The sequence below is a fragment of the Plecotus auritus genome (assembly GCF_963455305.1).
Source record: "Plecotus auritus genome assembly, chromosome: 2".
Classification (NCBI taxonomy): domain Eukaryota; kingdom Metazoa; phylum Chordata; class Mammalia; order Chiroptera; family Vespertilionidae; genus Plecotus; species Plecotus auritus.
The window spans coordinates 36,221,309-36,249,086 of NC_137771.1; the positions used below are offsets into that span (position 1 = coordinate 36,221,309).

A 27,778-nucleotide genomic window follows, 5' to 3' on the forward strand; every position below is an offset into this window, starting at 1 on the left:
CAGTTATTAAGTACCTATTATATGCCAGGCATATATTTGAATATTATTTTAAATGCAGATTTTAAGAGGCATTCATTCAAGCAGGAGGGCTAAAACTTTGGCTGACGTGGGCTCCCTTAGAGAACTTGTTGAATGCCTTTTCCCTCTCTCGCCAGAAATACATATATGCATGTAACATTTTACATACAGGAAAGCCAATCCTTTGTCTCCAGATTGAAACCCCCAAATAGATTTTTTTCCACTCAAGCCTGTGACGTTTTTGGAGCACCTCTATGTAGACTAACATTATTCTTACTTCTTGATAAGAAAGTTTAGAACCCCACTTCCCCACCTTCCACTCACCTACCCTCACCCCACTCCCCGTATAAGGTGGACAAGAATGGTCAGTTGAGCATGCTGGAAGCATTCAGTCCATTCCAAAATTCTAAAACTATGTTGAGTATTAAAGTACTAAAAATATATGGAAAGCCCCTTTCAACATTTCTTCGTCAGCTCATGAATCTCTTACATCTCCCTTCATCGCCCATCTTCACAAGGCTTTTATTTACTCGTTTGGGGAAGGCTAGAATTACAACTGAGGACAGAGTCATTGTCCTGGGCCCCAGAAAGCCACCTCACAAGTGCTACCACAGGACCCTCACCAAGCCTGTCAGCCATACAATATCCTGTCCTTGCTCCAATATTTTCCATAACAATGGCAGTCTGATGATAAACTGTATAGTCTTGTATTTACGTATCTTAATATAGTTGACACTTTCAGGATTTACTTCATGAGGCAAATAACAGGTTACAATTTTACATGAAAGGAACCTGCTCTACTGTAGAATTCACTCCTGACATTCATCATCTAAGAGCCCAGTGCAGGGACCTTGACACAGTGCTCTTGTTAGTCCTCGACTTCTGTTATTTTGGTGGAGAGGTGGTTTCGATGCTTAATTCAGGCAAAGGAACAACACAACAAAAAGAATCTGAAAGGTCACAGGAATATGATGTTTCTTTTCCAAATACTGTCCCCTCTACTTTGAGCGCCCTCTAAATGAGAAAGATGCTAAAGGAATGTACTGATTGCAAACATGTCTCAGGTGTGAACATTTGATACACACATACACATATACACACACACGTATTTTCTTAAGTATTTTAATGCACATTTAAATATGTTTTCTTTTACCCTGAGGAAGGACTTTTCAAAAGTTATGTATGGAGGCTAATCCTTGTGTAATAATAGAACAAGCGCTCCCAAGAGCACGAAGAATAATGTTTACCAAGGGCAGTCACTAAATCAAACCATTAAAGAAATTGATTTAAATTATTCATGAGAACAAAAAGAAAAGTCCTAATTCTCTTTGTAGGCCTTTCCCACTTAACCCTTACACAATTCTGACACTCAGGATGTTAGACCCTGGTGGAGTGGCCCAGACTACTGCATCTCCTCCACCTTTCAAAAGTCTGAAAAACAAACCCCCAAAGTTAGACATTTACACAGCAGGCTCTGTGTTCCTGAAGACAGATCTTATTTTTAGCGATAATCCTCACTTTTCTTCTTGCTTCTTGAAAGACACTAAAAATGAACTTACAACTCCCCAATTTCACTTTTCTTTAAAGTTTTGTTCATCAGCTCATAAGTCCATACTCTCTCCTCCTTCTTTTCAATAGGCTTTAATTTGCTTGAGCCCCTTCAGGTTAGTATTTCTTTTCCTGGTTATGATTCAACTGGGAAGGAGACACTGTTATTAATGGGGTCCAAAAGGAGGGGCTGAGATTGCTGATCTGATCACACCAGGAAAAGGGAACTTGGAAATATAAACTCCCCTCCAACCAAATTATAGATGATGACTCACAGAGACCCCTGGACCAGGGGAATGTGGCTGCAGACTAAACTCATGCCCCCACAAAACCATTTGTACCAAGTTTCTGTAGATTCTGCTGAAAGGTAACTAGAAAACGAAAAAAAAAAAATTTAATTCCAACTGGGGAAAACATGCTGACAGCTTAATAATACCTTTGGGCAGATGTACAAATAACCTGAAAGATCTATTTACTCTAGGAGGTTATGTGGTAATAAATTCTCAGCATATCCTTAAAACAAGTGTATTAGGTTCAACACAAGTGTATTGAATGCTATTATAGACCAAGGTATTATTCTAGGAGTTGAGGAAACAAAGATAATTTGGTTCCTGCCCTTGAGGGTTCAAGTTGGGAGGATGGGAGAGGAGGACAGGTAAACAAATAATCAATTAAAATCAATTGTATACACCCCTTCCTCTTAAGCAACCTACTCCAGAGTTTCTCTAATGACTCCCTCCTCACCAAAAAAACACATAAATGAAATACACACAGACTAGTCCTACTCCATTCTGACACTGAAATGACAGTTCTGTTTCCAGTCTAAATGCCCACGTCCTAAACAAGTGACTATTTGTAACATGAAGTAAGCTGGAGGCACTCCTCCTTTGAAATAGCATCTTCTTCATTGGAGATGGACACCAGGCGCCGGAAGTACTCTCAGCAGTGGTAGCCAGGGCTTTTACAAAATCAGCAGCCGCTGGGAAGGACAAGAGGCATTAATACTTAACATAGCAGGGCCAGCCTGGATATGAAACGCATAATCAAAATTTAATTTCTCTTAGGCTTTAGTCTCAAATTTACAGAAAACCAAGTTTTTTATCTTCTTCCCCAGACGCATCACACACATTTCTCTTCCAGAATAAATACTGGCCTCCTTTATACTTTACACTTCAGTTTGGGCCTAAAATGATTTCCTGGTGTACCCAGCCTGGGGCAGTCCTGGTAATACCTCTGGGTGTTTGTTTTTAACAGACTTTTACAGGAAACTCTCCCGAGTTTGGGGATGGCTTGATTAACCAGTTCATAGCAAAGATGAGGCAACCTTTCCTTCACCACCCCACTCCCAATTCAATCCTCTTTTCCAAAATGGCCACTAAATAAGTACAATTTCAAACATTCAATAAGCTTTCTTTATTAAAGGCATATTTGAAAAAGACAGATGTTTTCATTTTAGTATAAATACGATTTCGTGGACAAGCTCTCAGGCTTCCTGCGAAAATATTAACTTTAACACAAAAAAAATCACATCCTACCTTTTAGTCCCCAAACTCTGAATGTTTAATGTGGGCAAAATAATCAAAATGCCTAAAAATAAGTTATCAGTACCTGTCGGGATAGGAACTAGCTGTGATGGTAAATATTATCTTCATCTTCCATACAAAGAACATTAATGAATTATTTGTAAAACTGCCCACGGACTGATTAAGTTGGACTTGTCTTCTGATTAAATGCATAAACAATAGCCAATGGCACAATTCATGTAAACATAAATATTGTATATTTATAAAATGCTTGGCTAGTGGTTCAGAGTGTGAGCAAACTCACTGAAATTCAATTGTAAAAAGCAATGTGTTATTCTGTACATCTTTATCATGATCTAAAGATTCGGGTCATGTCTCCAAACTTAAGTTTTATGCACATTCATTAAATTTTTCAGAAATCTACATAACACAATTTTTATTTTGAAAATTAATACTCGTTTTTTTTGTAACACAGCTGGGGAGGAGAGCAGAGGGGAATAGAGGGAGTTAGTATCTAAAAAAATCTGCACACAGCAACCTTTCCTTTATTGAGAGGAATTGTAAGCCTACTGCTCTTCCAATTGTGCAATTCAAGGGAGAGCCTCTTTGGGGGCATTCTGCCGCTAAGACGATAGGTGAAATAAAACAGTTCTCAGCACCTCAATGTATGTATAAATGGGTATGCTAAATTCAACCCACAGACAGTTCACACAGCCCCTGAGTATATCTGCATGTTCATTAGTGAAAAGATCCCGAACATTGTTCTGACAGGGTAGCTTTAAATGTGAAAACTACTTTATTGCATGTGAAAATTTATTTTTTTATTTCATCCTTCACCGACTTCCCTTATTTATATGTATTAGAAAAAAAGGACTTTTTTTTTGACCCGATAGAAGAACTTTATCCCTCCAACTATCTCAGAGAGGTAGTTGGGCTACCTCTCTGGGGAGGCAGATGGGTACGATTTAAAACCGAATCAGTGTTGGTGAGAATGCAGACCCGATATGGCAGAACTGTCTTTGAATTATCTGTGGACCACATGTTTACAGAGAATGTAGAAATTCAGGGTTTGCAACTGTCAAGTTTTAAGGAAACTATGAAAGAATCTCTCTCATTGTTATTGGTGAAATATATATTGACACAAACGTTATATTCATATTTCTGGACCCAGTGATCCATTCTTAAGCTCAGAAAAGAATCCAAAATTCTGTAGACCCACAGTATGCACAATAAGATATATTAAGAAAACTGTATCTAGAAAAGTAAAAAAAAAAATACAAACAATCTAAGGGCCCAACAAGACTAAGTAAGTTATTGTATACTTTTATGATACAGTATTTGGCAACTGTTAAAATTATGTTTATAGTGGTTTTTAATAACATAAGAAAATGTATATAGTCAATGTAGAAGAAAGGTGAAAAATTGATTATCTCAATTATATAAATATGCACAGAGTGGAAAGGAAAAATAAAATGCTAACAATAAATGGTAGAATTATAGATGATAATTCTATCAATTACTTGCCTCCATCTTTATTTTCCAAATTTTTGTGTATTTGTTTTACAATGAAAATACAGCACTTTTATAATCTGGAAGGGCGTTCTTTTTCAGAAAGAAAGAAAATAAATCCTTCAAACCAGTTTGGGGGCCACAGTATTAAAAATGATTCCATCTCCTTCCAAGATTCTTCCTGCAGGATCTCTCCTTGGCCACACTGTTTGTTCCCACATTAGAGGAAACACAGAAGCCCAAGTGAATAAAAATCACATTTCCTGAAACAGTCTCTAGTCTGGTCTTCCCTTCACCTAACTCACTGTGCGAGGTTACAATCTGAGTTGGCCTTATCACCTGGCAGCAACCTTCACGAGGACAGCAAGGAGAGAAGATGATTTATAAGAAAACCATTCCCTGGATCAGGGAGTGAAAAGTACTGATCCGTTCTAAAAGCTCCCGCTGACAAACCCTGATATTATGAACATTCTGCACTTGGACAAAAGCTCCCACTTTTCTTAATTACATGGTTTGAGCAGGAGCCTGCTTTCAGGATCTACCCAATCACATAACAGCCATTTATTTTCCCAACTGCAGCTGCCAAAATTTCCTTGATCTCTGTTCTGTGCTCCATCTTCAAGGACATCTTGTGAATGTATGACACTGTCAAGCAGCATTCCATGCCATGCTTTTAAGTTTCTCTTTCTTTCCTGCATATGAGATCCTCCTAATACACATTTATTAAAAATCTCATGAATAAGAAGCAAATACCAAAGTATCATTATATTTTGGTCTTCTTTGAGGCAAATACTTTATTATGACAATGAGCCACTAATATTCTCTGTCTTTCGTGTGATGGGTTTGCTTTTGTTTTAGGGACTCTGCATCCTGTGATTCACTGGGTCTCCTCCTGGTAATAGTGCTAGGAAAATGATGCCAGATCTGTAGCTCTCTGTGTGTGAAGAAAGAGCAAAGGACCTCACTGCAAACTTTTGATGTTGTTATTTTTTTAAAACACAAACTTTACCTTTATATTTATCTTATTTTCCAATTCTCTTAATTTTTCTGCACCTCAATTTCCTCATTGTTCTATTTTTTAAAATCTCCCATTATATGTATTTTTATGATTTGTCTTATAACAACAGAAAATGTTATACTTAGAACAGAGAAGAGTCACTATTTCTGTCTTCACAATCTTGTCTTTTTCAAAATAGACTTTTGAAAACTCACTAATTCGTACTAATTGGGCAAGAGTCAAATAGGCATTTTGAAATTCAGAAATAATAATTTTTAAAACACCAATTTCAAAATTATTATTACACTAAAATTCAAACTGCATAATACATAATTCTCAGGCTCTTTCAGGACTAATTTAATATGTCCCTAAGGATAATTTGGATATGATACCTGTATATACACAAAGGTATGGAAAATAGTTTACTTCTTTGAGTAAGGTATCCAGGTCCTTTGAAATCACAGATAAAAGTAAATTTGCTTGGCAAACTCTTCCAACTCTTGATATATTCTTTTTATCCCAGAAATTTACCTTTTAAAAAAAAGTCAGTGGCTAACAAATATTCAGAACCAACTGTTGTCAAATTAGTGCAACTTAAAATTTCTTTAGTACAGGTACAAGTTAAAGCAAGCCAATGAAATCACAATTTAATGATGATAACATAGTGCCTCCTTTGAACAGCCCCTTCCCACAACTGAAGTTAGCTCTTAAAAGAAGAAAAGCAGTACAAAGGAACAAAAGCTGTGCTAAGTTCCTTAACATTAATGAGTTCCTTTGATGGGCCAGAAGCCATTATGTTAAGTGCCAAGGATACAAAGAGAGAAAAGAGGTTCTTGCCTGCAAGGAAGTAAATAAATAAGTAAATAAGTAATTACTATATAAAGTTATAAATGTGGTAATGAAGAGGTATATTCAAAGGAGCCTAGCAAAGTCCCTGCTCAGAACATGGCAAAGGTTCAGGAAATGGAGATCCTGGATAAAGCTGATTAAAAAGTGCTTTGGGTAACACAGGAAAATGTTTTGGCACGCAACTGCCATTGACTCCTTCCAATACTACCAACAGTTAGCACATAATAAATGGTGACAGGTGTCTTCACCTACATTCCTTCACTTAATTCTCCCACAACTTTGCAAAGTAGGCCATTGTCATTTCCCCATTTACTGATGAGGGAGGCTTGAAGACATGAAGTCATTCAGCATGATGGAGAAATGAGGTTTTAGGCAGTATCCACTGTCACTCAGCCAGAAGGGCAACTTGAACTCAAGTCTGAAACCAAATTCTGTGCCCTTCTCCATTTCCTAATCCAGTGGCCGCCAACCGGTGGTCCGTGAGGTCCGAAAGGTTGGCGACGGCTGTTAGAGTCTGAGGAAAATGTTCCTATCATCACAACATGCAACCCAGCCATCTTAGAGAAAGCAAGTGATCTAATCTGGCTAAAACCAGTCTAGGCTGTTTCTGCTATTAGTCAGTAAATATTGATAAATAAATGGATCTTACAGGAAAGATCTTGATTGAAAATTCTACATGGTGTAATGGAAAGAGCATGAGGTTTGAAGTTGACCTGATCTGGGTTTGAAAACCAGCACCAGCCTTGACCTTGGGATAGCCACTTAAAGACTCTCCAAAGTACACTTGAAATTTCCTCATCTGAAAAATTTGAACAATTCTATCTGCTTTGCAGGGTTGCTGTAAAGATTAAAAATAACAAATTGAAGGTATCTGGCTCAGAGCTAGACACAGGTAAGCACTCAGTAGGTATTCATTCCCCTTATGCAAAATGTAACATTCTGAAAATATGTGCTCATTAAATAAAGTGTTGCAGGTGGCAAAGCTGACTAATCTACGAGTTGGTAAGATCAATACTTGGAATTTAATTTCTGAAGTAGAAAAGAACACTTAAAAAGGTTACTACTCATCATCTATATCAATATATTTCCTTCATCTTCTAAAGGCTTCACAAACATTAACTAATAAGGTCTCGCAATAATACTAGTCAGGAAAATACAGAGCAAAGAGGGATTAAGCAAACTTTTAATAAAAAGCACCCTTTTTAATACTTACAAACACAATTTCTGGTACACTCTGCCTTTTAGAAAAAAACCCTATACTGTGAATGGGTTAAAGTTAGATACTTTCAAATATATGTAATAAGCTCAGTCATTAGGATTTCTGATTTCCAAAAAAGAAACTCCTCTTGTTTTCATGGAAAATTGCAGTAAATTGCCAGTGCACTCTGTATACTGAAAGCAGAAGGCATCTCTGGCCTTCTACATGGACCTACCCGGGGTGGAAGAGCAGGGGCTGTTCTTGGTCCACCCTCCATCTGGACCACTCCTTCCTTTCTGTGGACCCAGGAGCAGGTACATTGACCAAATGCACTTGAGGGGATTTTCCAGGGCCCCTTCAGAAAGGTGCAGCAGGAAGTGCAGAGCTAACACAGCAAGTGTGATCTCCCTGGAGAAATGAGATGAACTTTACAAAGCCACTAAAAAGAATTCATTAAATCACATGCTAGACTTAGGAAATTGTGTAAGCACATTTACACCCAGCACCCCATATCATCTTTATGAAGATACTGAGAGATGGGTGGGATTCTGGCCCACCCCTCTGCCCTTACCACTTGCATTTTACAGGTGAGAAAATGAAAAGTTAAGGAGCAAAAGGAGGGTAGAGTGACTAGCCCCTGTTCACATGTAGAGTTGGATCTGAACTGAGGTCTTCCCATCACTATCTATCCACCACAACCTCCATAAGCCCTGGGAAGCACAGTCTGGACTACATCTTTCTTCAGCCAGCAATGACAGACAGAACACACTGGGTTCTCTCTCATGCTCCACCCTGCACAAGCACTGCTACTGGCCTGGAAAGCCCTCCTCTCTTGCCTTCAGACCCAATGGCCTTCCCTAACACCCCACCATGGCACCGCCTCTGTTCCTGTACATGCTTCTATCACGGACATTTATCACATGGCACCAAGGCTCTCCACCTTCCTATTTCTGTCATTGGACTGTGAGCTCCTTGAGGACAGGGGCTGTGTGTGATTCCTTTGTAACCCTGGGGACCATTGCATAGTTCCAGATATTGTTGGTACAATAAATGAATGAATGGATGGCTCTCCAGGTGCTCACCTGCTCTCCACAGCTAAATCTACTTTCCTTGCTCTGTTCCCTACCACTCTGCTCACATCATAAACTTCTCACATCTTTTCTCTTCAAAATCAATTTAAAAACAGGAACACCTTCATCTTTTAAAGCTATATTGCTCTTATATTATTTCCCTCAACTTCCAAACTGTCCCCAAAAAGTGTATTTTTAAGGCCAGGTGTTCTCCATTTTCTGGATAAGGCCATCTTTACAGTGACTATATCTTCACTCCCACATTCCTTCTACCTCTGATTGCCTCTGTTTCAGGCCTACACTCATATTTCATTTTTACTTTGGGTCCGAATCTGGCTGAGTCCCATAGAACATTTCCACTTGGGAGAGTTTCTATAAGTCACACAAGCCAAAGCCAGAGCCAATGGGGGCTCAATATTTTGCTATTATGACTGTCAGAGTTGGGCATGCCTGGCATCTTCTTAAGATGAAATCTTTAAAATATATATATATTTTTATTGATCTCAGAGAGGAACAGAGAGGGAGACAGAAACATCAATGATGAGAGAGAATCATTGATTGGCTGTCTCCTGTATGCCCCCTACTGTGATTGAGCCCACCACCTGGGCTCGATGTGCCCTGACCAGCAATTGAACTGAGACCTTCAGGTTCATAGGTTGATGCTCAACCACTAGGCCACACTGGCGGGGATGGCATTATTTTTTAAAAAAACAAATGAGTGAATAAATAATCATGTAATTACTTCCACATCCATTCAATCCAAATGAGGTCAATACCTGCTAAACATCTATTGTGCTCTGTACAAAAGGTGTGCTGTCAAATGCTTGGAAAACTATTCTACTCTTAAAAATGTTTAATGGAGAATTTGTTTGTTTTAAGTAATTTTAAGTCTGCAGATTACTAATGAAAACAAAGGAGCTTTGGGATAAAAATAAACTGTATTTCTCACTTTCATCTTTTAATCTTAAGATTTTAATGTAAATTTATGCGATAGTATACACAATGAAAAGAGGAAAAATACATAAAGGTTTTTATCTATATTTTAAAATTAATGTTTCCCAGTTGCTGACACTTGATCATCAAGTAGGTTTATATATAATTCCAGTTAGTATAGGAGCCTGAATACTTTGACCTATGAAAATACACATTCCACATTAAGTACAAAAAAGTGCAAAACTAAAAAGTAGCAAACTCAAGAATTGAGCTCAGGAATACAGGTCCCAAAGCCCTTTTATCAAGTGCCTTTCTTCACCGAGTCTTGGGCCTCTAAGGGCCTAAGACTCCAGGAGGATGGAGCCAACACAGTTCTGTGACAGAGGCTGGCTGATCTAGTCTCTACTATATTGATTTGAAGCAAATGAAATCTTAAACTTTCTCTGGCATCCACAATCCTTCCTGGGATGGTATGTCCTCAAGATTATCTGCTCTCCTACTTGAAGGCTATGCAATGGTAAGTAACTCACACATTTTAGCCTAAATCTTCTCTCCCTGTGAATCCTGCAATAAATGACAAATATTTAAAATGTGTACCCTAATGCAAGGATGGTTCAACATACGCAAATTAATGTGATACATCACATTATATAACATTAACAGAATGAAGGAAAAAAATCATATAATCATCCAATAGCTGCAGAAAAAGCATTCAACAAATTTCAACATCCATTTGTGATAAGAACTCTTAATGAATTAGGCATAGAAGAAATATATCTCAACATAATAAAGGACATATATGATAAGCCCATAACTAACATCATACTCAATGGTAAAGAGTTGAAAGCTTTTCCTCTAAGATCAGGAATAAGACAAGGATGCCCATGCTTACCACTCTTATTTCACATCATACTTGAAGTCCTAGCTAGAGCAATCAGGCAAGAAAAAAGAAATAAAAGGTATCAGAATTAGAAAGGAAGAAATAAAATTATCTCTATTTGCAGACAACATAATTGTACATATAAAAAATCCTAAAAATCAACAAAAAATCATTAAATCTAATCAAAGAATTCAGTAAAGTTGCAGTATACAAATTAACATACAAAAATTAGTAGTGTTTCTGTATACTAAGAACAAGAAATAAAGAAATTGATACCATTTATTATAGTGTCAAAACAACAAAATACTTAGAAGAATAAATTTAATCAAGGAGGTAACAGTTCTCTACACTGAAAACTACAAGAAATTGATGAAAGAAATCAAAGAAAACACAAATAAATGAAAAAGTATTTCTTGCTCATGGATTGAAAGTATTACAATTGTTAAAATGTCAATACTACCAAAAGCTATCTATAGATTCAATGCAATCACTATCAAGATTCCCATGTCATTTTTTTTATAGAAGTAGAAAAACACTTCTAAAATTTATTTGGAACCAAAAAGACACCAAATATCTCAAAAAATCCCGAGACACAAGAACAAAACAGGGATAACACACTTCCTGATTTCAAACTATACTAATCAAAACTCTGTGGTACCAGCATAAAAACAAGATAGGCCAATGGAACAAAATCCAGAGCCCAGAAATAAACCCAAGCATATATGGTCAACTAATATTTGACAAAGGAGCCAAGACTTCTCAATGGAGAAAGGCACTGTATTCAATAAATGGTGCTGGGATAGTTGGATATTCACACGTAAAAGAATGAAACTGGTGTTTCAAAATGGATTAAAGACTTAAATGTAAGACATGAAACTCCTAAAAAACATATAGGAACAAAGCACCTTGACATGGGTCTTGGTAATGATTTTTTGGATATGACATCTAAAGCATAAGCAATAAAATAAAAAATAAACAAGTGGAACTACATTATATTAAAAAGCTTCTGCACAGCAAAATAAACCATAAATAAAGTGAAAAGACAACCTATTAAATGGGAAGAAAACATTTGCAAACCATATATCTGATAAGGGGTTAATATACAAAACATATAAAGAACTTATACAATTCAATAACAAGAAACAAATAACCCAATCTAAAATGGGCAAAGGACCTAGAGAGACATTTATCCAAAGAGGATATACAAAAGGCCAACAGGTACATGAAAAGATGCTCAACATCACTAGTCACTAGGAATATCACTAGTCTCAACATCACGTGCCTATCAGAATGGCCATCCTCAAAAAGACAAGTGATAACAAATGCTGGTGTGGACATGGAGAAAAGGGAATACTTGTGCATTGCGGGTGAAAATGCAAATTAGTGCAGCCACTATAGAAAACAATATGGAAGATCCTCAAAAAATTACAAATAAAACTACTATACGATTCAACAATTCCACTTCTGGGAATATATCTAAAGGTAACAAAAACTCTAACTCAAAGAGATATTTGCATTCCATGTTCATAGCAGCATTATTACAATAGCCATGGAAACAATCTAAAATCTATCATTAGATTAATGGATAAATAAGATGTGGTACATACATACAATAGACTATTATTCAGCCATAAAAAAATGATGAAATCCTACCATTTGCAACTACATGGATGAACCTTGCAGGTATCATGCTAAATGGAATAAGTCAGACAGAGAAAGATAAACCCTGAATGATCTCATGTATATGTAGGATCTAAAATTTAAAAATCCAAACTCATAGAAAAAGAGATCAGACTTGTAGTTACCAGACATAGAGGTGGAGGAGGGAGGGGAAGTTGGAGGGAGGTGTTCAAAAGGTATAAACTTCCAATTATAAGATAAGTAAGTGCTAGAGATATAATGTACAACATGATGACTAGCTAACACTGCTGTTTAATATGTAGCAAAGTTTAAAAATAAATTCTAAGAGTTCTCATCATAAGGAAAAAAAATCTCCCTTTTCTTCTTTCTCTTATTTTTATTGTATCTATTAGAGGCCTGGTGCACGAAATTCATGCACTGGGGGTGGGGGGGGTGTCCCTCAGCCCGGCCTGCACCCTCTCCAATCTGGGACCCCTCGAAGGATGTCCTACTGCTGGTTTACAGGAATCGGGCCTAAACCGGCAGTCGGACATCGCTCTTGAAATCTGGGACTGCTGGCTCCTAACCGCTCACCTGCCTGCCTGCCTGCCTGATTGCCCCTAACCACTCTGCCTGCTGGCCTGCTCGCCCCCAACTGCCCCCCCCCCTGCTGCCTGCCTGCTTGCCCCCAAATGACCCCCCCTGCCAGCCTGATCACCCTCAACTGTCCCCTGTGCCAGTGTGCTTGCCCCCAACTGCCCCCCTGCTGGCCTGCTCACTCCAAACTTCCCCCTCACCACCACTGTCTTGATCACCTCCAACTGACCCCCACTGACGAGGTGAGGGACTGAGGGCTGTTTTCAGGCTGGCCACACCCCCTTCAGGGTGGGGGTCCCCACTGGGGTGCCTGGCCAGCCTGGGTGAGGGGCTGATGGCTGTTTGCAGGCTGGCCAAGCCCCCCAGCGGGGACCCTCACCCCATGGGAGTGTCGCCAGCCTGGGAGAGGAGCTGAGGGCTGTTTTCAGGCTGGCCACACCCCCTGGTGATCCAGGCTCCCAGCCCCTCCTTTTTTTCTTTTCTTTCTTTTTTTTCAGCACCTCCTTGAGCGAAGGCCAGGGCTGGCTGGAAGCAGGTATCTGGGATTTATTTATCTTCTACAATTGAAACTTTGTAGCCTTGAGTGGAGGCCAGGGCCGACCAGGGTGGGCGGGAAGCTTGGCTTCCTCCATTGCTGGGGGCAACCAAGCTTCCTGCTTGCTCCAGCTCTGTGGCCGCCGCCATGTTGGTTGGGCTAATTTGCATACTCACTCCTGTTTGGCTGTGGGTGCAGCGGAGTGATGGTCAATTTGCATGTTTCTCTTTTATTAGTGTAGATGTGAAAAGATGGGTGTGAGCTGAACCTATTGTGGTAATCGTTTCACAATATATGTAAATCAAACCACCATGCTGTACGCCTTAAACTTATACAGTGACATATGTCAATTATTTCTTAATAAAACTGGAACAAAGATGTACAGCTAAGGGGGACTGAACTATTTTTTAAAATTTGCTTTTATTAAGCCCAGCTGGTGTGGCTCAGTGACCTATGAACCAGGAGGTCACTGTTAGATTTCCAGTCAGGGCACATGCTCAGGTTGTGGGTTCAATTTCCAGTAGGGGGTGTTCAGGAGGCAGCCAATCAATGATTCTCTCTCACCACTGATGTTTTTATCTCTCTCTCCTTCTTCCTTCCTCTCTGAAATCAATAGAAATATCTAAAAAAAAAATGCTTTTATTAAATACCTACTATGTGCCTAGCCTTGAACCAGGTTCTTTACATAGGCTAAAAACTAATCCTTTAAATAAGCCTACGACTTAGGTATTATTAGCCTCATTTTACAATGAAACTGAGGTTCAGACAACTTAGTGACTTTACCAAGACCCCACCACAGATAAGTGGAGAAGGAAAAAAACCGCACAAAAAAACCCTTGGTTTCTCTGACTCCAAAGACCATGCTCTTACCCACGAGAATACTCTTATGGAAATGAAGATCCTATGATAATGCCAGTAACTACTGCACTTCTAAGTTCCACAAAGAACAATGGGGTGATCCTATATTACTTGACAAAACATCCTGGCTGACCCAGTCCTTAGCTGATTGACTAAACCTTCCTTCTGACTTCTTCAGGGCCTTTATCCCACTTCATAGCCTCAACTATAAGGAAAACAGAATGAAGCCTCTCCCTCAGAGACTGAGGACCTACTTATCAATTCTCCAATGTTGGGTTTTCCTGCAACCCAATCATTTAATTTCCTGCTACTCCAGGGCTGACCACCCCACACTGAGTGCAGATCAGGCAAGCCTTACATCCCATAAGTCAGCAGCCGGACATATGAAGCCTAGCCTCGCAGCTCACGAAGTAGAAGCAAGATACTGGCTGAACCGCTGGTGGTGTCACTGTGTGTCCACAAACAAGTACTCAATAGTTCCACTCTTCAAGCCATTATCTCAATGTATTTTTTAAATAGCATTTCATTATGTGAGTAGAATATCACACAATAGATAATATCTACTAAAATTTACTTATGCTATTATCTATCTTCCCCCTCTAAAACAAAAGCTTCATGAGGGCAGGGGCTTGTCTTAGTCACCTGCAACGGTACCTGGCACATATCAGATACTCAACAAATACTTGGAGAATGGGACACGAGTTAATATTGTATGATGACAATGATGATCACTGGCACTTTATATGCCAAGCACCATTCTAAGTCCTTAATATTCATTGGCCCATCAAATCCTCATAACAACCCTAGTTTACAGATGAAGAAATTGAGACATAGGGAGAGTAAGTGATTTGTTCAAGGTCACAACTGGTAAAGCCAGGATTTGAATTGAAGCCTGGTGGTCTTGATAAAAAGTCCCTATTAACCACTAGGCTAAATGCCTTATTTAGTCTTTTAGTCCCTACCTTTTAAGAGATGAATTATACAAAATGGGAGCCAGAACACAGGCTTTAGAATCAAACAGACTAGGCTTGGAATCCCAAGTCTGACTTTTCTTATACATGTGACCTTGTGCAAGTTATGTAAACTACATGGTTCTCTTTCTTCTCAAAATGGGAGTAAAAATACCTGCTTCCTAGAGTTGTTGTGAGGTTTAATGAGATAACTTAAGTAAAATTCTTTTGGAAAAGCCTGACAATACACTACAAAGTGTCACTATTATTGTGATTATCATTGTTAATAGCGTGGTACAGACAGGAAGTGATAAAAAGTTGTCTATAATAGCAATTTTCAACCAGTGTGCCACAAGAATTTTTAAAACATAAAATATGTGACTATTTAGTCAGAGGTACTGACCTCTTTTCCTTTTTTAGATTGTCCAACAAAAAATGATAATAGCCAACATAACAATAGCCATCCGGTGTGAATGAATCAAAATTACACATTTTTTTTTTTGTCAGAGGCAAAAAATATATTTTTTTGGTGTGCCACAGAATTTCAGTAACTAGTTTATGTGTGCCATGAGATGAAAAAGATTGAAAGTTGCTGGTCTAGAAGACAGAAGAATTACTGGGGAATTACAGGTGAGTCATGGTGATCAGGAAAAGGTTCATGTACATAGACATACTTAAGATTTTTAACTCAAAGTTTCAGAACTGTGGTTGGTGAGCAACAATAGGGTTAAGCCAGTCTACATGACAAGGGGGCTTTGGGTCCAATGTCCCTCTCCTAGGCCAGAGGTTAACGGGGCACTTGATGGGAAACCATTACGGACAACTTAAGCAATAGCCAACTGCATCATTCAGTTAACAATGAATTACTAAGCACCTATTAGGTGCCACACACAGAGATAAACCCAGTTCTGAGTGTTGAGGTGGTGATGAAACAGACAAATAAATTATTGAGTATGCTATATGAAAGACCAATGACGGAAGGAGATTGGCAGTGCTAACCGAGGCGGCTCTAACCCAGCTTTCCTGGGTGAGAAGGGCCTCCTACTTGTCTCATGGTGAAGAAAGCAGAGGATGTTTGAGACCAAGGGATCTTTTTGAGCACAGGTGCGGAACAGTGTGGTGCAGCTCCACAGTGGAAGATAAATGGAAGGCAGAAAGCTGCAGGATGGGAGGCAGGAAAGGAGGGCAGAAGCTAGGCCACGGAGGGTCTCCTGGGCCTGGTGAAGGTGGCTGAGCTTGGTCCTGATCCACACATCAATTAAGTAGCCATCTCTGAGATCACATTTCAACTGTGTGCTTATAGCAAATACATTGGTTTCCCATGAAATACAAACAAAACAGCACTGAGAGAGAAAGAATACATTATTTTTTTAGGCTGACTGCTGAATTTTCATTGGGGCCCTATTTTCCTTCCTGAATAGAGCATGGGCATTTTTAGTACAAGTGTAGTTCATCACCACCTCATGATACTGTTCCCCTTTTGTACTCTAAGGTCATTTTCAACTCAACTCTGTTCAGCAAATGTTATTCTCCCTCCCCCAGTGCCCTGAACAACTTCGTAAATATTTGCTGAATTGGGCTGGATTCATTGAGCAATGACTATGTAGGTAGCATTGTGCCAACAGCAAAGACTGGGGCCCAAAAGTAGGGGGAGATAAAAAGATGATTATCACAGCACCTTCACCTCAATAAATTTGAACTTCTAATGATGCAAATGAGACATGTATGGCAATCATATACATACCACCAGGCAGACTGCGGGGTGTTGCATTTGTTCAGTAGTAGCCTTTGTCTGTGGTGAGAATCTAAATCCCATTTTCCCAGCACTTTCACCAGACATTCAACTCCTTGAGAGCAGGGGGCTATATCTCATTTCCTACTAAATCCTCAGAGACCACCAAATAGTAAGGGATTAGTAAGTATTATCAAATGAATCTATTTAATTCCCACAACAACCCTGAGAGGTATAAATCATTTTGTAAATGTGGAAACAGAGAAATCATGTCACTTGCTAGAGGTTATAAAGGTTAGCAAGTGGTACAGTAAAAATAACAATAATAATGATAACAATAGTAATTATTATTTTTCAATGTAAGAAAGACTGCCCTCCATTTATTATTCTCTATATGTCTCTACCACAAGACTCTCTTCCCATACTAAGATGATAAACATTCTCTCCCTGAAAGAAAGTTGACGTTTATAATTTGAGATTTTGAGCTCCGGTTGGCTTTTTTTTCTGCTGCCAGTTTTAGTTGTTATAAAAGACACTCAGTGGCTTTAGGACAGGTGGATCTGCCACATTGCAGGCAATGACATTCTTTACACAAAGTTTTCCCAATACTCTCCCATTCCCTCCCCAGTCCCCAAGTGAGAATTAATTCAACTTCAATTTAATTCAATAAATCTTTATTGAATACCTACTATGTGCTAGGCACTTTTCTCAGTACTTCCAAAATAAAATACACCACAAGAAAGTCTTTGAGCCTGTCCCTCTTGTGATTAAATCATATCTTACCCACTTTCATGTGAAGCAAAACCTCAAGGGCAGCTAGGAAACCCTCTAGGACAGAGGCCAAGTGAACCACCTATCTTTGTAAATCAAACCACTTATCTTTGTAAATCGGTACAATGCTAACACATAGTAGGCATTTTAAAAAATTTTTATGGAATGAAAAAAAAATCTTTTAAATTTTGTTCTGTAATTAGACAGACCTGGGTTCAAATCAAATCCTGCCCTAATCAATTAATTACTGGCTGTGTAACTTTAATTTACCTTTCAAAACTTCAGTTAGATTATTCATAAAATAAGAAAATTAACATTTATTTTTTAAGATTGTTTTAAAAATTAAAGGTGATGGTGTGTGTGTAAGGCACAGTGCCTGACTCATAATTAGAGCTCAAGAAATCAAAGCTAATTTCATTATTTCCCGTTTACCTCTAGGTCACCTCCTCTACTTATTGTTGTCATCATTATTATTACTTTGTAACTTCAACTGGGTAGCAGGAACAAAGAATGAGGTTTGCTAGTTAAATATTTTGATTAAGAGTAAACCCCAGCATATACCATACGGACATCAATTTGTCAAAGACTTAGGATACAATGTTCCACATCAAATCTAAAATAATCAGAAGTTATCCTTTCTTTAATAATTTAATAATTTGGGAAGATACTAGAGATTTTATATTGTATAGCTCTGAAAAAAGTTGACTTTTTCTCCCTTGGGATAACACAGAGCTCACTATCATCTAGAACAGGGTTTCTCAAATTTTACTGACCATGATCCAACAAAGCAATAATATATATATATTATTATATAATATCACAATTCAGAACACAGATAACTGAATCAAAAGTTTTATGATATAGTACTTACCCTTATTAGGTATCAGCCACTGATATTTTCTGTTCTACTTTATTCCTTTCTAGCATGCTATTGTTTTAATTTCTTTAAATTCTGGTCAAGATCTAGTAAAATAATTGGCAAAACCAGAAACTAATAATTTACTAATATTATTATCCGTCTGTTAGAATGTATCGAAGATATCATTTAACTGACCCTCCCATTAAGCTCTGAAGTTGTATTAATTCTATTTTATATATTAAGAAACTGAAGGTTAGGTGACTTGGACTAAATAGACTCCCACAAGCTGATGACAGACCCACAAGTCTTCTAACTGTGGTTCAGTATCTTTAAAAAAAAAAGTATAACTAAATTCAACAAACATTTATTGAATGCCTACTATGTGCCCAGCTCTGAAATAAGAGAGCACTTACATGATCTATGCCCTCCAGGGCTCACAGAATACCAAGGAGTGACAAGCATAACCTGATACATGCACTTGGAAGTCTAAATGGGTACTTCTCTATTCTAGAGGAAATAAGCTTATTCCCAAACCACTGCCCACCTGGGCACACATTATCCCACAAAACAAGCACTGGTACCTGTTGGTGAGAGAATGCAGTGTACTCCTCCAATGGCACATTTCTTTACCACCTGAAATAAAGTTGATATTTTTCCTCCTACTGGTTTTGGCACTGTAACCCTAAAAACAATCCGCAGTGTGACTTCACCAATGAGCATCATCATCATCACATCACCCTATGATTAGAATAGTTCTTTAATAACAATTCCCTCTGAATAACCAATATCTACTTCAGAAACATCTTTAGGGTGACTTCAATTTCTGAGAAATCATGACTCAGTAAAGACAGCTCTTGACCCTGCAAAACAATCAGGAAACTGTAGTTCTCTGACCTAAGACATTCCCATAGCTATCAGTTCAAATAAGTAAAAACCGAGTCAAAACACCCTAAGAGTTCTAAATCTTAACTTCTACTACTTGTCTTCCTGGCTTTATGTTTACACATCCTAAGCTGCATTCGCACCAGACTATTTGTCATTCCTTAAGCAAGTTCCCATCTCGGTGTCTTAACTCTTACTCTTCCCTCCACATAGAACTCTCCTTTCTTCTAATTTTTCTGCCTATCTAGCCTTATCTAGCCTTCCTGGCTCCACTCAAGGCCCCCGTGAAGTCTTGTTTCCTTTCCCCAACAAGAATAAAGGTCTCTCTCTGTTGTCCATTATACCTCCTCTGCCAAGACACATTTTGCATTCTGCCTGTCATTGTCCTTATCTACTACATTGGAATATATATTAAATGCTGCCACATTCCAAGAGGCACCTAGAATGTGGTTTATATGCAATAGACATGCAATTGTGTTGGCTGATTCCACACTGAAAAAGTTGATCTAGAAAATGAATTGCTTCCCCCTCCCTGTCACCCTCCCCTCCCCCCTCAGAAGTAAACTTTGACCAAGCTAGATGAATTCCCATACGTACCGGAGCTAGGGCTTCCGATATTGCTAAACATATAACCTAAGGCAGGTGGCTGAGCTTTATTTTCTATAAAAAGTGGCTAACAGTACCTGTCCTAACTACATTAAAGACATCAAACTGACACCATAGGACACAAATTATTCAGTGTTAAGTGGATGTGAGAAATGATCTCCACGGTCACAGGTCCACTTCAGTAGAACTGTGCTGGGAACAGCTGAAGTACTAGAAATGCAAACTTGCTCCTCTGTTCTTGGAATATTCACACAAGCAAATGGTTTAGGAAGAATACTGTTTAGGAAGAATACTCCCAACTGTGAGTCCATACCTCCAAAATTCACTAATTAGAGACCTTTTCAAGAGATTTTATTAAAGCTCTTCTAAGCTCAAAGGCTATTTTTCTTCTTGCAGATAACCTTAAGCCAGAGATATAAAGCAGGAAGGAATTGAGGTTCAAGTATTGGCTTAAATATGGATGAATTTTCAATTTTTAATAATACAAACACTTATCTAGTAAGAATATACTAAGGATATCCACCTGCCACTCCCCTGCCCATTCATCTGCTCAAATCTCTCACTCACTTATTTCTTTTTGGCCTTTTCATTAATAAGTGTGAGATTTTTCGAGGCTAAACTATACAGAAACATCTCTTATACTACCCTTTCTTCAAAGTCAAGACCCTTTCTTCCACAGATATATTTCTGCCCATACAAACACATTCTAAAAATCAATCACAATTCTTCCAGAGACCTTGTGCACCATATACAGGCTGCTTACAAAATCCCTAGGAGAACCTTGGGGAAGCTTTGAAATAGATACACATGGAAAGAGAAAAGTTCTATTGTCTGTCTGTTTCACAGTAAAGGTCTTTCTTATAAAAGCATAGAGCCTGCAAAATAACACTTGGAGGATCAGATCAATTTAGAGCCCCCTCCCCCTAGTTTTAAGGGTGAAATTGAAGGAAAGAAAATGACTCCCCTTAACATCCTTACCATGATGGTATGGAGTGTAATTCAAAATCCATGACATTAAAACATGTTCTAAGGCTATGTTTTTAGTTTAAGTCTTGAACCCCTTTAGGGACTCTTTGTATTATTTCCTCTCCCTCACTGGTCACAGCAACAGGTCCCAGTTTAAAACAGTTTGTGAATTTATTTAATGTGCCTATTTATTCACCCTTCAGAGCCTTGGGAAAAAGGTACAAAATTAGGCTTGGCCTGACACCAGTCCTGACACTACCCGCTACCCCTTCCCAAGTGTGTGTGATCAACAGCTACGTCAAGGCCTTGGTGGTGATTTTCCTCCTTTCTCTTTCCCCCCACTTCAAAGGGGAGGGTAATAAATCAAGGGCCAGCCTTCTGCTCACATCTCCAACACCTCTTCAGTCAATCTGATCACTTCTGGAGCTGTTTGCACTGCCAAAGCCATCCGTCACCCTGCCTCACCAAGCGGGAGAAGGAAAACTGATGGCAAGTTAGAAAAATCTCATTAAGCCACTTTTTGCTTCAACCTCTTCACCACTCCTTGAGGGAGAGAACTTCAAAATTCACCCTATTAGGAAAACAAGAAAGAGAAAAAAAGCTGATGTAGTTAAGGGGGAAAAATAGCTCCAAAGTAAGTTGGTTTCTGGGCCAAAGTCAAATAACTCACAGGTTATATATATATATATATATATATATATATATATATATATATATGTATATATATATATATATGTATATATAATATAGATATATGTATATACATATATATAGATAGATATATCTATAGGCATATATATAGATATAGATAGATATAGATATGGCAAACATGAGACCATATCAATTAGCCTTAACCCATTTTTCTTTCTGGTTGACTTCTGAATTTCCCAACAGACTTTTTCATGAAACTAAAAAAATAGCACTGATTAAAATTAATTTTATGTTCACCTTTTTTCTCTTTTAATGACTATATCCCATGTTAATTCTAATTTTGAAGGAAATCATAGATATAACTTCTAAAATCCTACGAGAATGCAGAAAACTTAAAGCCACACAATCCTAGAGAAAAACTGAGGGCTTGTCTATGTTTAAAAGCCACCGTGAATCACACTGCCCACGAATTCTGGGAAAAAGAGGGAGACTATGAGGGTAACATGTGATGTCATTTCTCCCCAGGACATCTGGCCTGAGCAGAAAGACTGATATACTGAAGGGACCTCTAATGCCCTCTAAGCATCTCTGATTTTCAGGTTCTGTATATGACTGGTGCCTTCCAATACCGTTTCCCAAATGATCCTCACAGAAACTCCATGGATCAGGCATTACCATACCCATCTTAAAGATGAGAAATTGAGGCTCAGAAAGCTGAAATACCTCTTCCAAGGTCACCCAATTACTAATTGGAAAAGTCAGGATTCCGACCCAAATCCACCTGACGTTAAAGTCCTTTGAACTTCCTGGTTTCTTAAATCAAAGAGCCATCTCTCCAGAGGGTTGCCTGTGCACACACACCACGAAGATCCCTTGGGTCCAGAGACAGACTCATGGTTCCTTGGCCTCTGAGCTGGCCCTGCCAGCAAAGACATGGGAATAACGGTATCTAGTAGAAACAAATCTAATTTTTCTACACGTGTACAAGTCAATGCAATGTGTTTTTAGTCCCATCTGCAGACTGGCCCTCTGGGTCCTAATCATAATAACCAGTTTTTTTTCAGGATTAGAACCTTTTCCATTACAGAGGTGATTAAAATATAATCAAGCTAGAAAGTTATCCTCCCCCAAAGCCACCTAAAACAGAGAAACTCCAAAATAAAACCAATTTACATATTTTAGCCCAAATTAAAAAGCAAAAGCTAAGGAATCCCTTTTAATATCCTGAATAATAAATGCACATTTATGTAAAGCTTCCTTTGGGGAATGGTTACTATGAGGACAACTTTCCTAATATTATTAATAAATATCACTTTTGTTTTTGGTGTTACAGTAAGAATCTGGACTTGTGGGAATTGTACTGTCTGCACCGAATGCATCAACAGAGATAACTAATATTGAAGACATGTACAATATCCAGAATTTTATTTGTGTGGTTGGCTGCATTACAAAAAGTAACATAGAAAGGATGAGTCAAATCTGGTCAACATCACAAATTGCAGGGACTTAGTAGTTTACTGCATTTCAAGTGAGCACTTTCCAAATGAAAGTTTCATTAGTCAAGATTGCAAGTTCTTAGGCTTTCCACTACAGACTTTTAAATAGCATTTAGAGCTAAAGTTTATCATGGAAGCTTATTTACTACTACAGCATCTTCAAAGGGGGCACTCAAAAAAATGTTCAACGGAGCCTGTTATTTTTCATTTACAAATTAGAAAGCAAAACTCTAAAGGGTTTATACTGGCAGCTTAGGAAAACACAGACTACTTGAGATGCCATTATTGGTACATCCTAGGGTGCAGTGAGGGTCATGGCTGTCATTCTATTACTCCCCCTACCCGCCCCCCCACCCTCCCCCCACACACTCACACTCACATACACTGAGTGCAGTATCAAAGTGTGTATGACAAAGAGACTCTATGATTTCTGCTCCACTAACAAACTTACAGTTTGCACAGGGGCATGCCAAGATGGTCACTATCTTCTTGGGTCCCTCCTTAGAAGCTAACATGGGGAAAGGCATTCACAGAATCATTTCTGTCAGAAGCAAAGCATTCCTATTTCTGTAAAATTAACAGGCTCTACCCAAACTCCACAGCCAGCTGATGGAAAACAAGTTCCAACTGTCCAAACTGTACTTTTTCCTGAGGGTGAAATCTGGATACATGGAACCTTATAGACAAAAATGTCCAGAAGATCTTTTACTTTTATCTTTTGCAGTCATACCTAGACGCTTATAAATACGAAAGTAAAAACTTTTCTGTACTTGGATGTTCCAACAGATCTTTTCTCACAATTTGACATAAACCTCATTGTGTAACATCCAACTTTAAAATCCCTCACCCCAACTTTATCCCCAATCACAGGGACTTAGCCTCTAATTATGTCTTTTGATCAGCGTCAGGAAAAAAAAATAGTGACTTTGAATTGTACGTTCCAAAGAAAGACACATAAGTTAGTCCTTAACAAATACATCTTCATCCAACAAAAATGATAGCTAGCCTCTACTATGAACACTGTTGACAAAACAATTTCAAGGGCTAGCTGTTAGAGAAGAGCAGACAGTTGAAGGTAACTGATTCATAGAATGAGCAGGAGTGGATTCAATCCCACAAAGTTCCAAGAGAGAGGAAACCTCTCTGCTGTGGTGTGTTTTTCAGAATTTGCCATCTTGGCTGGAATTGTTTCACTGGTTCCTCATATCCTGAAAAAAAGAACTACCACATACTTCTTATAGAAAAAAATGGATGCTTACTGTATGCAGTACATTTTTTATAACTTTAAATCGATTAATTAAAAAATTAAGCTCATTTTTAAATGTTATTTTTAAACCAAGAGTCCAAGAGAATTTATTTTCAGGAGAGACCTATATAACTTGTAATTCATTTCCATTAAAAAAATATAACCCTGGCCTGGTAGTTCAGTTGATTGGAGCATCATCACATACACCTAGAGGCTACGGGTTCAATTCCCGGTCAGGGCACATACCTAGATTGCAGGTTCGATCCCCGGTTGGGGCGCATACACGAGACAACCGATCATTGTTTCTCTCTCACATCAATGTTACTCTCTCTCCTCTCTTTTTCTCTCTATCCATTCCTCTCTCTCAAATCACTAAAAATATCCTCAGGTGAGGATAAAAAATTATACGTCCTAGTTTCATATTTCACTTTTATGGTTAAAAATAAGGCTTTCCCCAAACAATAACAAAAACCCAAGCACAACAACTGCACTGACCTTATATCTCCAACATTTTCACTGCTTTCTCAACCAATTATTTAAAAATTCCATTATGGCATTCAGCATTTCTTGATTCTTGCAGAGGGAGGATCCGTCATGAGGGGGTAGAAATATCTCTGATATTAGATACAACAAGGATCTGAATAATAATCTTCCCCAAAGCAAAAATGGTCAGTTCTAAAATGGTCCGGCAAAAGGCAAACTCTCAGGGGTGGAGGGAGAGCATGGGCAAAAGAGAAGGAGATGAAGAGAAAGCTGCCAGCCTGTTATAGAAGCACTGACACTACTTAAGTTATTTCTTAATGAATGTACAAGAAAATGCATAAATATTACAATTGAGCTGAGTGGATGTGAACATCCAAAGCAAGCTAGCTGGCTGGCTGACTTCTTTTTCATTTTTTGTTCTTTTGTAACAATTCCATTTTCAAAGTGTTTGATTCCTAACACTGATGCTCCATAGCTATTGTGAGCACACTGCCTGAATACTTAATGAGATAAACAACAAACAAAATGGCTCATCTCTGGTGCCCCCAGCTAGCATCCCAAATTGGATATAATTAAAGGTGTGAACAAGCAAGCAAGGAAGTAATGAACCTGCAAAGTCAAGGTTCTGAGAAATTATCTGGCATCCGGAACGACACCAGTTCAAATTTATCACTCATTAGCTCTTATAACGGCAAGGTGCAGACCCTCATGTTGGTACCCCTCTGCACTCTTGTCCTCCAGCCTTATTTTCTTTTCATTTCTAGATGGCTAATTTATGACAATTACTGCTGTGACAACTCCCACCCACCCAACCACCTACAGATCACCTTTCATTTTACCCTTAGAAAGCTGCTGACCTATAAAAGCCCTATACCCTTAAAATACGCTGAGATTTTAAAAATACAAAGATGTTCCCAACACACACACACACACACACACACACACACACATCCCACAAACTCACAAAACAAAGCATGAGATGCTAACACAGCCACCCATCTTCTCCTTGTTTTTACCAATGGTTAAAGATTAGGTTCAAATGCTCCAAAGCAAAAACAACTCTCCTTCCATATACTCATACGTTTTCATTCGAATCCAACCCGTGATTAAAAGGCCAGCTTCTATCTCTCAAATATGATTATAGATTTGAACATTTATAGTTTTCAAGTGGCAACAATAGAAAAATGGTTATTAATAGAAGTCTACAGGGTCTGGATATATCTTTTTGAGGAAGTTTTGCCTTTTTCTAATAAGATAACTCTTAGAGTTTGTGAGGAGAAGAAGCCTCTTCATAAGGGGAACCCGCCCAGTTAGGTTTACTTTCCATTTTTGGATGTACATATATTTGCATGTATGTATATACACATTTGGTGATACCAAATAAGAAAAGCTTAAGACAGGTGCAGGATTCTAGAAACATACATGCTTACACTGATACACACACCCAGTCTCCCTCTCTCTCACATACATACTTTCCGCATGTCTCTCAAACGGATGGGAGAATGGATAGTGGCAATAAAATGTTGACCGATTTCAAAAGGGGAATAGGCCAATTCTGTATGATATGGCCCATCGACTGGGAAACAGTGAGATAAAAGCCTGAGAATGTTTATGTCCTTTCATACCCCCAAAATTCATAATGACATTGGGGAAAAATACTGCATTGCAGCATTTGCCAGCATACACTCATATGTCTAGCATCCACTGGCCAGGCCACCAACAAATGTACATATTAAGTGTCCAGGCACATAAATTAAGTGCTTGGTGGCCACAGATCGTTGGATCCGAGGAAGAAATTTGTCAAGGCCAAAGTACTTCTGTCCATGCACAATGACCTCTATCAAGACCACCATTCCTTACTGGTGGTACACACAGATAATTTATTTTCATTTTTTAAATTAAAATAAAGCATCAAGATGCAAAGGACTAATTGAAGTAGCATATCTCCTTATAGGAGGAATAGCATTTAGTCTTCATATAGGAAGAGAATCCACCCACAATAAGGAAATAGTGCAAAGGGAAGAAATAAAAACCAAAGAAAAGAACTTGCCTGGAGGAAACCCTTTCATTGTTCATAGTAACTCTTAACTGAGAAAAAAACCCTTAGTTCATCCTCAAATTCTTTCAGATACCGAACACACACACAAAACAATGTTCATGCATTGACTTCTAGATTTGAAATTTCAAATAGATTATCCCCAATAGAAATGCTAAGTTTAAAATATCTGAAGTCTAACATGTCTCAAACCCTATTACAAGACTGAGTTTAGAAATAAAATGCAAATACGTAGCTCATTTTCTCTCTTTTTCTTTAACAAAATATACTATTGTTATTACTTCACAACAATCTGGCCTTCCTCTCATAACAAAATCCTTGAATATTCAAAGGACCAAAGAAGTGTTATATAGAGAGAAAAAAGTTTGAAGGTTTTGGAAAACTGTCAAACAAAAACAAGCCCATCTATATTTGGTCAGGAGGATGACTTGAATGAATGGCAGTTAGGAATGAATGGGGCTGAGATCAGAAATGAATGGTTAAGGTTTGTTAGTTTTTTTATTTTAGTTGTTTTTTTAATTAAAATTGCTTTGTGAATCGATAATTCTCAAAGGAATTTTTCAGCTATTTCCCCACCTATATTCATTTCACCCTTTCAAAATTTAAATATTAAATGACTTAGCCATTATATTGCAATGAGATATACGGACATTCTGACCATTAAAACTGTGATGAAAAGGTATTTTTTGCAAAAATATTTCCAATCAGATTTTCATTTCTTAATAAATGCACACTCATTGAAGTAAAGGCACACCTCCACATGCAGGTAGTAGGCATTAATATTTTTAAGACAAAGAAGTGAAAAAGGTCAGCAGTAGAACCACGTGTCTTTTTGACAACCCAAGCTTAGGTGACAGTGCTGATTGTTTTAGCCTAACTAAAAAATGCAGAAAAATTCTCAGAAAAAATCTGTATTAGAGATAATAAAAACAATTCAATTTTTAA

At 38.2% G+C, this 27,778-nt stretch overlaps 1 protein-coding gene across 12 annotated transcripts in view; it reads right to left on the bottom strand.

Annotated features, from left to right (window-relative positions):
* ELAVL4 (ELAV like RNA binding protein 4) overlaps positions 1-27,778 on the bottom strand; it is a 90,150-nt gene that overhangs the window by 53,838 nt on the left and 8,534 nt on the right. The window contains exon 2 of one of the 12 annotated variants that reach the window (XM_080655895.1): positions 7,878-8,050. The exons of 10 other annotated variants lie outside the window; for them this stretch is intronic. In XM_080655895.1, the coding sequence (XP_080512021.1) occupies positions 7,878-7,919 (42 nt within the window). In that variant the 5' untranslated portion in view covers positions 7,920-8,050. Of the gene's footprint in view, positions 1-7,877; positions 8,051-27,778 lie in introns of those variants that run through there. One more of the 12 variants, XM_080655890.1, reaches the window with a different exon arrangement.